Raw genomic sequence first — 12,284 nt, 5'->3', positions numbered from 1 at the left:
ATCACACGAAACTACAAATGTCACCACTTATTAGAACATTTTCCAAGGTCTCAAAGCCCATTTATAGCTGGACAAGCACAGCAATTATAAAGAAAGTTGGAGACCACAATGTAATATTCATTCTTAATCTCCATTCAGCTAACATGTTTTCATCAAACTGAGTTATCATGGAAGGTGCTTTCACGTTAGTGTTTGTCAGCTTTCAACAAATGCAGACTGTGCTTGCAGCACATTTTCCTTCCCTGGAAGGAGCCAAAGAATTTAATCAAGATGAGTAGACCTCTTTTTACAGATAAAGAAACTATGACCCAATCATTTAGTTTAGTCATCACGAGTCAGTTGACAGAGTTGGGAATAAAATCTGGGTATCTATTCAACCTCAATCCCATGTTCATATAATTTCATCTCTTGAAATAAATGAAGATTACAGGAATTACAATTTCAAAAATATTCTAAAAATGTATGACACCAAGTTTGTGTCAGACAAAAGAACTAGTCAAAATGAAGTATGAGTTTTACTCTTTGGAAACGTATTCTCAAAAGGGGTGCTGCTGCTAACTAAAATTTTGCCCAATATTGCCAGTTTCCAAAAATAATGCAATTAATTTAAACAGCATAAAAATAGGTAATTTTTTACTAAAATTTACACCTTTACTTCCTAATTTAGTAAACTGCAAAATAAAATGTCACTTTCAAACTGTGCAACACAAAATAATGTATCCAACAGTAACATACAGGTACACCATTTAATATTTATTATATGCATTTTATATACATTATTTTTCAACTGTTGTACTTTTGCTACGTGGTACAATCTTAAAAATTTGCTGATTCATAGTTTGTAAAACAGAAACCTTACAAAACTCATCAAAACCCGCAAACTGATCAGAAAAGTTTCGTGGAAGACTAGAAAAAATACTTTATTGTCTTAATCATGCATTACACAAACAAAATCTTTAGTTACATCATAAACTGAAGCACATCTGAAAAATAAAAGCAGGGAATAACTAGTCCAAACACAGCAGATTTATGAATCTTGATTCAACTACTTTTGTATTCTATCTGAAATGCAAATAAACATTTTTTCACTCCAAAAGTTCTGAAACAAGATTGTTTTTCTGGAATCAACTTCACTCCAGATACTTAATTGGAAAAAAAACTTGGTTTGTAACTTTAAAAACCATTAAATGTCCCATTTTTTAGTCTATTTTAGACTTTCCAAAGAGTGCCATAACAGATATACAGGGCCCTTTAACACACTACATATAAGGATATAAAGACCAACAAAAAGTGAAATAAATAACAATAGGCCATTAGCAAGATGGGTAATTCTTGATAAATAAACTTGTAAATACAGTAAGATGTACAAAATATCACATAGTGATAGGATGCCAAGATTAATTTTTAAGAGTTCACTGGGAGGGTATTAACCCCCTCTGTGTTTCATTTAAACATAAATCTTTACAGTCCTTTATGTATGAAGACAGTTATGCAATGATGATGAATTAGCATCCTTAATGAAAGGACTTAGCAGAGCTGTATTAGGCAAAAGAAGGGAAGAGTGCGGTTACACGGCAGCGGGTCAGTGAGATCTCTGTGTTTTAGGGTTCTATAATGCAGAAAAAACATCATCAATACAATCTTGAGCACTGTTGTGACAGGCTAAATATATAAAAAGACTTATAAAAACTAGAATTTTATCCAAACATTTTGTGCAACTAATGCTAAAATATTTTAAGTTAAATTTCCTTTTCTTTAAAGCAAAATAAAAGTTTAAAAGGGGATCTGTGGCATTCAACTGATAAACAGAAGATCACTAAGAAATGAAAAGAAAGCTACTCTTGGAGCTCACTTCCCCTCCACAAGAGCACCACATTCCTAACCCTAAGGCAGCACACAGAGTCCAAAATAAAAGTCTTTTGTAAGATCAGACTCCACATTTGCTTAAAGACACCTAAAGAACAGACATATGCTTGGTTCATATTCAGTCCAGGCTACAAATACTTGTTTTCTCTCCCCCCAACCCCCCCCGCCCCGCAAAAAATACAGTAATTACAGTTAAATTAAGCCTGACATTGTTCAAGATGTGGTGACTTTTCACCAACTTACACCTGCCCCACATACAGCCTTTGCCCAGGCAGATCAGATGTAGTGTCTTATTGATAGCCGTTTCATTGATGGCAGTGATGCATTCCCTCTTTTTTTGTCCAACCAAACCTGCTGTTACGGCGCAAGTTTGTTTTGTTGTGTCACACAAACACTTTGGCAAGGGCATCAGCTCCTGCACTGGCAATATATGCTTTTGATGGATGAAAAGCTACATCATAAATTGATTCATCCAACTTCTTCCTATGGGCTGTTATTTCTTGTACACAAGTCTTGCTGTCTAAATTCCATAATCTAATGGAACAGTCATGGCCTATGTTAAAAAGAGATACAAAAAAAGTTAGATTTTCATATTCTTTACATTTTACTGCTGCAAAACTGGTGGACTATAAAGAAAGCTAAAACTTACTTCCAGACATCAAATAAATCCCATTAGGATCTACTGCTAGACTGGTGACAGCATCCAAGTGAGCAACCATAGAATGGATCATTTTACCTACAATCAAAATAAAGTTTCAAATCCCAATGTCTTAATATTTTTCACAAAATTACATGAAGGAATCAATTTAATATGAGGTACCAGAGAACAACATAGATTTAAATGAAGTATGTTAGAATCAGACGAATTATCTTCATGTATATAGCTTTAAACCCTATATACTTGTTGTTTAGTTTTTAACTACATGAAAAAAGTTTCCCAGCCTACGCAAAGCATGGCGGTAGTCTCAGGTGATTTTCAAGCAGGTGTCTTTATAGTAGACACCATCGTATCTCTAAAATGTTTAGCGACTTTGATGACAACCATAACAAAAAAAGATCGAAGACTAAGTGAACATGGTGATAACTACACTATTACACATGCATGGACACAATGTCTGCAAGTCATCACTGAGGCCCACTGAAGGGCAGCATGAGGAATAAAACAATTTCAGTTTTAGTGTCATCAGCATGACCTTTCAGAAAGCACTACCTGTCTATGTGTACATGTGCTGGAACTGAGTAACTTTACTTGTGTGACCATATCTGCTGTAAAACAAATGCCCATGATGTAATTAGAGATGGTTCCAATTTTTTTTCAAACAAATAAGAACATTCTAGTGGAAACACAAGGCAAGCACAGAGTGACCATTATTCTAGATTTCCAGCTTCCAATTCAAGGCAGGCTCTGGGCAATCAGCCCTGGAAATTTGGAAGGAATAAGGGGCTGATTTTCTTTCAGCAATGTTTAGATTTGGTTTATAATTTTTTGGTGTAATTACATATATGAGAAATGGAAATAAGAAGAAAGCAGTGAATCACTGTTTTTAAGTTGATGGCAAAGATACTGAAAGACTGGTATGACCACTTCAAACATGTTTATTTAAAGCCAAATAAATATATCCTTACATATACCTTCATTTTGTAAATATGAGGTGGGCAATGTGGCAAACCAGACAGATGCTCCAAAGAACAGAAAACTAGTGCTCTAATAAACTCAGAGTCTTTAGGCTGAAGGCCATGGTCATCTAGTCTGACCTTCTGCACACCACAGGCCACAGAACTTCACCCAGTCATACGTGCAATATTCCCCTAACCTTAGGCTGAGCAACTAGAGTTCTAAACTCCTGATTAAAAGATTTGAAATTACCAAGTATCCACCATTTATTCTAATTCAAACAATAGTCACATGGCTGAAGCTTCAGAGCAAGACAAAACAACACACTCAACAACAAATCAAAAAAACCAACCTAGATCTCCAACCAATGGTCTTACGGAACAACTGCTTCCTGACTCCAAATACAGCCATCGGTTAGACTCTGAGCATGTCGGGGAGACAGGCATTCTCAATTTTTTTGTTGCAATATGGTAATTTATGACACAGTTACTGCATCCAATTTTTTCTAAGTCCTTTTCTAGAGCTTACAGCTTGTAAAACAGATAAGTGTAAAATGGACCTCTAGCAGCCACAATAAATTGAGGCCACAATAAATTACTTCTTGTTCCAACAGGTCTGTAGGTAAAGAGCTGGATCTATCTTTAACAAGAGAAAAACAGGTGGCATGTTTAATTTAAGGGAAAGGCACAGTATGGGCAAGGATAAGGCCAGGGTGAGCATCAAGACCAGCCCTGGGAATCATGGGTCATGCTGTTCAAACATATCTGTAAGGATTGCTGCTTAGCTCCACTGCAAGCTGAAGCAAGATCAGAAGCCCCAAGAGAGAAATGTAAGGGGACTGGGATAGAGGCATGGCTAATCTGGAAGCTAACTGGCTTGCCCGTGAAGAAAAAATGTACACCTGTGGTGTGGCAAATAGCCCTCTGCAATGTTCTTATTGAAGTGATCTCAAATATTGAACATAAAAGTAGAAAAAAAGTAGGCTGTTGCAATATGAGACAATTTTCAATCTTTATTGTGGATACAGTGACATGTACCATTGGACAGTCTCTGCTGGACAGCAGTCCCAGGCATGACCCTGGAACAGCAGCAGCGCCCCGTGGCCTGTACCCCATGCCCCAATAGCATCAGCAGCAGTGCCGCTCTAACACCTCTAAGATTTAGTTAGGGATAGTCTCAGAGTAAGCCATGGACAGGTCACAGATCATGAATTCTTGTCTATTGCCCTGACCTGTCCATGACTTTTATTAAAAATATCCATGATGACATCTCAGCCTTATGGGTGAATATCGAGATACTCTGCATCATTCCCTTCATCACTACACACATTAGGGTTGAGAACTAAACCTTTAAAATAAAGCTTCGGATTTTCAGTAAATTATGGAGTCACAAGAAATTACAAATACAAAAATGTGATGTTTCACTTGCATCAAAATAAGAACAGGCAGGATTATCGAATGAAGGTTATTAAGATATTATTGGAAAAAGTTACACATTTGCCTACTGTAAAGGGAATGTTTCTTTTATACAAACGTATAATAACGTAATATCAAATCTATGTTTTGGTTCTGCAAAAAATTATTTGTGGCAGGACCTTTCCATGCCACCCAGATTTAAGTTAAACATTACTCAGTTTAATGTACTTACCCGTTTTATTGTCAAAAAATTTGATGTGTCTATCTTCATGAGCTGTAATTGTCACAGGAAGTGTAGGATGACTTACTACCTTGTTAATATGATTATTTGATTGCAAACCTGAAATGACAGGAAGTTTTAGATAAAATATTCGATGGATGAAAAGTAAAAATACAGTCAGCAAATAATAATATTGCTGAAGAACAATATTTTAAAAAATAACTACTTAACTGCTAGCATATTGTATGGAACTTGAAGCATTGGACATTTAAAAATAAAATACATAATAAAAGAAGTATATGCGATGTACTCTGTCTTTACCGAGCAAGGACTAATCCACATGCACTCTAATCTGCACATCAGCGTGAGACTGGCCTGTATGTATGAAAGATACTTTAGAGAGAGAGGGTGCATGGATTTAGGTTTGCATTTCACAGTAGTCGTAATGGGGCAAGGGAATGGAAGGTGATTGGGAGAAAGACAAGTTAATGACTCCTAACCTACTAGACTCTCTTTTGTTATGCACTACATAAATGTCTTTTTTCTACTTAATTTATTTAACGGTACATATGTATTTAAAACAGTCTCTTCTGCATCTGTGAAAGGATACTTCTCTGAAGCTTTGTGTTTCCTTTCAATGTTCACCTATTTAATACTTTATCCTCAATCAAAAAGCTGTCTCAAATAGTGCTTAATACTAGCCATTAAATACTAGCAGGGTAAAAACCAGACAACTTGAGCTGTTCTATGTGAAGCAGTACATTGCCCTCTCACAACATCAGAGAAGGGGCCAATGATCAGGAATTGAACTGTTCACTTCCACCACACGGGCAATCAACAAGGACTGGGAGAAAGCGCCTCTATTTGAATGCAGGAACTTATGACAAGACAACCTTGATGTTATATTACACTATCAGCATTGAATATGATCCTGCTACTCAACCTCCTTGTTCAGGAGACAGAGACTTAGCAGTTAAGACACAATGATTCTGTAAAGTACATTCTGAATTCTATGCTTGTGTCATCTTAGAAAACACAGCTACTTGCCTTTCATAACTTATTCTTTTAGATGTGTTGCTCATGTCTATTCCAATAGCTGTGTATTTGCACCACTTAGCGATTGTCAGAAACTTTCCCTTAGCAGTACCTGTCTGGTCAGCTGTGGAGTCCCCTGATGTCGCGCCTTCATGGCCTGGAATATAGCACTCTGCTGACTCCCCCATCCTCTCTGCTTCTTCTTCCCCAATTTCTCCAACAGCAAGGAGGTGGGTGATATTTGGAATAGATATGAGCAATGCATCTCAAAGAACAACAGTTGCAAAACGTAGGTTACTGTTCTATTCTTGAGTGATTGCTCATATGCATTTCAATAGGTGACTCACTAGCCGTTTCCATGGAGTAGGGGTTGCCTGGTTGGACAGTACAGCCAAAAGTTGTCTCGTCCTGTGCCTGCTGGGTAAGGGATTACTGCAACATGAAGGTGTGTATGGATGCTCAGCAGATGTCTTGGATACAGACCTTTACGAGAAATGCTGCTGAGGAAGTGTGTTCCCTCATGGCATGGGCTGGTGCCAGGATCTTGGCCAGGTCTTAGCAGACCCTGATGCAGCCTGTCATCCATGATGAAAGGCACTGGGTTTCATTCTTTCTGCTATGACAATAAAGAGCTGTGTTGACTTATGAAATGGTCTCATGCAAGCAATGTAAAATGCCAGAACACTCCTGGATGTCCAGGGAATTGGCAGATTTCTCCTATCATTAGGATGGATTTCAGGAAGAAGACTGGTAAAAAGATGTCCTTGTTTACATGGAAGTGAGAGACTAGCTCTAAGCAGGAACATCTGGCAAGGGCACAGTTGCGACTTGTTCTTAAATAAAACAGCGTTCGGCAGTTCTGACGTGAGGGCTCAGAGCTTGGAGAATCACCAAAATGAGATTACGTCCATCTGGAAGTCTACTTCCATGAGAGGTAAGACAACAGGCACATTGCTAAGGGCTTGAATGGGGTACCTATATAATTAGAAAGGACCAGGTTCAAGTCCCATTGGGAAACTGAGCCTTTGACCTGGGGGTACAGTCTGTTTAGACCCTTAAGGAATCCTCCACCACTAGAATTTCCAAAGATGGGTTTAGCCTTCTCCCGTGGATGAACTGTGGAGATGACTGCTGAGTGGACCCTGATGGACGAGGAGCTCAGGCCCTAATGCTTTAGTTCAGGAGGTAGTCCAGAATAACACACTTTGGGGCTTGCTGTGGGTGGAACCCCAACGATCAGACCAGATGGAAGGAGAAAAACAAGTGGCACTTGTGGTTATGCCAGGCTGTGAAGAGATCCATCTGGGGATGACCCCACCTGTGGGGATAGACAAGGCAACGTCCTCTGTGAGTGACTATTGTGGGCACTAAATGAGCATCTGAGGCAGTCCGCTAGCATATTCTGAACTCTGGGATGCTTGTGGGTGAATGTGAAGAGATATGCACATGTCCCACAGGAAAAGGGCCTTTTGACAGAGTAAAGAGGAGCGAGTACCATCCTGTCTGTTTATATAAAACATTGCTGCAGTGCTGTCCATCAGCACTGAGATGCACCAACCCTGCAGCTGGGTCTGGAACACCCAGCAGGCGAGGTGGACTGTTGCAACTCCCTGACATTGATGTGCAGCGAGAGTTCTGATGGGGCTCACAACCCTGCTTCCTGAGAATGCCAAGGTACAATCCCCTCCCCATCGCCAAAGTGTCTATTTTGAGGGTGCACGTGGGCTGGGACTTACAGGAGGACACCTCTGCTCACACCACTTAGGGCTGCAACTATCAGGACAGGGGTTGGAAGAGAACAGCTGGGAGGTTCACCAGTCTATGAGCCTCTTCTAGGCCCGCATATCCCCACCAACAATGAATGCAGGGGGCATAGGCACAGCCTGGTATGCTGAACTACATAAGTACAGGCCGCCACGTGTCCCTGGAGACATATGCAGGTCTGTGCCATAGTGGTGGGAAATTGCTGAAGGTAGTGGATGAAGTCCAACGAAGACTGTCAGCAGCCCTTAGGTAGGGAGGCTGTTGCAGTCATGGAGTTCAGTAGGGCCCCAGTAAACTCTATCCTTTTGTCAGGACCAGGGTGGACTTGGGCTTGTTTAAGAGAAGGACTAGGTTGGGGAAGACTATCCTTGCTAGCAAGACGTCTGCCAGAACCTTAATGAGTATGAGTAGGTTTGTCCTTGGCACTTCTGGAGGAAGGCTGCAATGTACTTTGTGAACACCTGGAGGGGGCCAAATAAAGGCTGAACAGGATTCTCTATCAATTGAGAATGGCAGTCATTGACCACGAATCTGAGAAATCTCTGTGGGCTGGGATAATAAATATGTAGAAGTACGCATCTTTAAGTGGAGAGCAGTGTACCAGTCCCCTGGATCCAGGGAGGGCACGATGGTGGCTAGGGAAACTATACAAATCTTGACTCTATTATTAAAGTACTTTAAAGACTAACAAAATGATTTATTCTGTGATGAGCTTTCGTGGGACAGATCCATTTCTTCAGATCAATTTCATTTCCAATACAGACTGACACATATAAGTGCAGAGGACCAAAAGGAAAAAAAATTGCAAAAAAACCTGACAAATCAAATAGGATTGAAGAAAGGGGGTGAATCTGGGGGGTATGTTAATTGTCCTGTGCTCGTAATTATCTCAGACAGAAAAATTAACATTCCCCCCCCCCCAGATCTCACCCCCTGGCAACATCAAAGGTGTTGGGCATGGAAGAAATGTCCAATTCCTCTCTCAATTCCTTCCTATCGGGGTAGATAAGTTCTGGACTTGACTAGCCTCTGAAGTCAATCGTGCTGGGGCCTGCTGCCCGGCCTTCGGGTGCCCTATTATGGGGCATCCTAATAGAATCTTTTGAGGACTCGTGGCTAGGCACTGGCCTCTTTCAGTCTTCTGCTTGTGGCACACTGAGGAGTGGCAACAATGCCATACGCTCAAAACTGCTGGTAGCAAACAGCAGTGTGCCAGTGAACCCTCAAGGCATCTTTGGGTGATGCTGAGGGGTCCCACACAGAGGCCACTGTGCTGCTCTTGCTGGAGCCAATGCCAACTCTAGAGTAAGTCGAGGTCAGAAAGCTGCCTCCACAAGCAGGAGTTTCAGGTGATAGTTCTGCTCCTTTTCAGTCTGAGGCCTACAGATCCTACAAATAGGGCACTCATCAGTTTGATGGCCCTCTCCAGGATGATACCTAAGGCACATGAAGTGAGGCTCACCCTTGCACCCCTGGAGATAGCAGCATTCCTGGTCAGGGAAGCTGTAAACTGGAGGGGGAAACCCCACAAGTTAACTCATTTTAACTACAAAACTGAGAAACTAAACCATGAACAACTAACAAACATGGGATACCAAAAATACACTTGCAAAGCAAGAGCATGAAGGCTACATCTACACTATGATGTATATTCGATTTTATTAAAATCTATTTTATAAAGCTGCATTTCATACATTTGATTTTTGACTATCCTCACCTCTCCAAAGGCAACCTACTGCTGCCACACAATTGTCAAACATTGACTATTGCAGCAGTGCATTATGGGAACCTACCTACAGTTTCCTCCACCCCACAGCATACTGGGCATTTCTGCTGGTGCAGTATAGGGAAAAAAATGCCACACAAGTGGTTGTGGGTACTTGATGTCATATTCCCTCCCATGGAAAGCAAAGAGCCATTTTTTCAGAGTGAAATAAGTAGAAGTGGGGAATCTCAGGCGAAGGAAAACCAAAAAGGCTGGCTTCAGAGGGTGTAGTGTGCTGGGCAGTGAGTCTGTCATATTGCCCTGAGATCACTTATGTGCCAGTGTCATTTCAACTGACCCTTCAGCTACAGACAGACACACAATTTTATTGGCTCAGGGTCTAGCCAGGTGATGTGGTTTGGGCACAGGAAAGACCCTGCCTGCATGGTGCCTGTGGGGGAGAAAGGGGTGGGGGTGGGACTGCCCCATGTACAAACGTAAACCTCAGAATGTAAGTTTCTTGGCCTCTCATACAAGTATGACTCCCACAGCCTGGCTGCCACGTAGTGCGGTGGTGCCAGCGCTGAAAAGAAAATCAAGTGCTCAGCTTACAGAGGGAGAGAAGCACGAACAGCGTGTCGGGGCGATTTTTAATGGGTAGATGCGCTCACCAAACTGATAGTAAAGAAAGAAGCTTCTTGGCCTCTCATACAAGCATGACCCCACAGGCTCCGCCACAGGCTTCCTGGTGCTGAATTCAAATTCGCTGGGTTCCTGTTACCTAATTCCTGTGCACCTGGAAAGCAGAGGAGATGGAAGCGGCCAGGACACCTCTGGAGGCTAATAAAGTCAATTTAAAGACATGGCGTTTCCACACTAGTCTTAATTTGAATTTTTAAATTTGAAGTTGATGCTATACCAAGTCATTTTCGATGATATTATAAAATCGACCTTAGCACTCCCTAAAATTGACCTAACCGTATTTACAGTGACTTCATAAAATCGAGCTAACTGACTTAAATTTGACTTTTATCATGTAGTGCAGTCATAGCCTAAAAAGCTTCAATGATCGTCAATGGCATGAAGAAGGAAACTGGAAGTGGGTCGGCAGGGTTGTATCTAACATGTCATGAAGGCACCATGCCAAGGCGCTGTACGACCATCTCAACAGGTACCACTAAAGGAAATATTTTGATAGCCTTGTACAAGGTATGCACCTACAGGAATGCACTAGGGCAATCACTCGAAAAAGAACCACATTTGCTCCATTTAATATATTCATGCTTATGTAGTTAAGTCAGTTGTTTCATATTTAATTCAGGGCATCTTTCTTGAAAGACTAGCCGCATTTTAAGTTTTAGGGGCTTTTGTAAGGTACAGTCACTTTCAGCACCTGTGTAACCCTTTCTGAATTTCTGCCCGTCCTTAGACCTCAGATCATTCCAGATTCTCTTAATCCCGTTTTTTAAAACCAAAAATCTCCTTTGCAAATAAATGTACTTTTTCCTCATTTATTCCCTTACTTGTATTATTTGATATCTCCACATGACAATCAAAGCATAAGAAAAAGTTACAACAGCATTAAAATGTGAAATTGTGGAACACAGAAAAAAGGAGGAACAAAGCTCCTCTGGCTCACCAGGTACTGTAGGTTTTGAAAGAGCACATATCTCAGCTGCACAGATGAGACAAAACTAATTCATATTAACTTACCAGCATCAATCTGTGTTGAAAGCATTACCAGTGATTGGGATGTTTCTAAATCATAAATGATTGTGTTGCCAGAGCTAAATGATGCAACCATATGAGCAGGATCACAACCTATGAAGTCAACAGATGTTGGTATTCCGTGCTCTAAAAAGATGAGAAAAGGATTAGAGAAATAAAACCTTTAAGACTTCTTAAAGACTTAAAAAGTTTAAATTACTTTTCCCATTTTTCTTCCAGAATAATTACCACAGGAAAAAGTGATTACTTCTCATAACTGTCGTTCTTCAAAATGTGTTGCTCATCTTCATGTCAGTAGATGTGAACGTGAAAGCACTGCACATACCATTGTCGGAAAGTTTTCCACTGGCAGTTTCCCCACTAGTTTTCTAGTTTGCCTGTCAAGTTGGCTGTTGAGCCCCCTGGAATGGCACTGCTATGGTGGTGTATATTTGCCATTGCTGACCTGCCTCCTGCTCAGTTCCTTCTTGCCAGATTACTCTGAGAGTGGGGAGGTGGGCAAGATTTGGAATGGATACAAGCAATACATCCTGAAAAACAACAATTATAAGAGGTACGTAACTGTTTTTTATTCTTTGAGTGCTTGCTCATGTCCATTCCAACAGGTAACTTCAAAGCAGTTCCCTTGAGGGAGAACTCAAAGAGTCTGCCAACTGTAAGACCACTCTACCAAAAGCCACATCATCCTTGGCATGATGAATGATGGTTTAGTGCGCTGCAAAGATGTGAATATACAACCATGCTGCTGGCCGGCAGCTGTCCTGGACTGGAATGTGCGTGAGGAAGGCTGCGGGTGACACTTGCACCCTTCTGGATTGCGCCATCAGCAATGGAGGAGGTGATCCATCCTGCAATGTACTACAAGGACATGGGGGCATCCCTTTATTCTCTGCACTGGCAATAAAGAGTAGACATGATCTGCAGAATGGTTTTGTG

At 40.9% G+C, this 12,284-nt stretch overlaps 1 protein-coding gene across 3 annotated transcripts in view; it reads right to left on the bottom strand.

Moving 5' to 3' along the window:
• Positions 1 to 732: 732 nt before the first annotated feature.
• Positions 733 to 12,284, bottom strand: part of STRN3 (striatin 3) — a 111,310-nt gene continuing 99,758 nt past the window's right edge. For all 3 annotated transcript variants that reach the window (XM_074996896.1, XM_074996897.1, XM_074996898.1), the window contains 4 exons: positions 11,334 to 11,474; positions 5,129 to 5,236; positions 2,516 to 2,602; positions 733 to 2,419 (listed from right to left, as the gene is read on the bottom strand). In XM_074996896.1, coding sequence (XP_074852997.1) covers positions 2,250 to 2,419; positions 2,516 to 2,602; positions 5,129 to 5,236; positions 11,334 to 11,474 — 506 coding nt within the window. In that variant the 3' untranslated portion in view covers positions 733 to 2,249. The remainder of the gene's footprint in view (positions 2,420 to 2,515; positions 2,603 to 5,128; positions 5,237 to 11,333; positions 11,475 to 12,284) is intronic.

This window comes from Carettochelys insculpta, chromosome 6 (assembly GCF_033958435.1).
Source record: "Carettochelys insculpta isolate YL-2023 chromosome 6, ASM3395843v1, whole genome shotgun sequence".
Classification (NCBI taxonomy): Eukaryota; Metazoa; Chordata; order Testudines; family Carettochelyidae; genus Carettochelys; species Carettochelys insculpta.
This window is presented reverse-complemented; position numbering and strand designations above follow the sequence as displayed.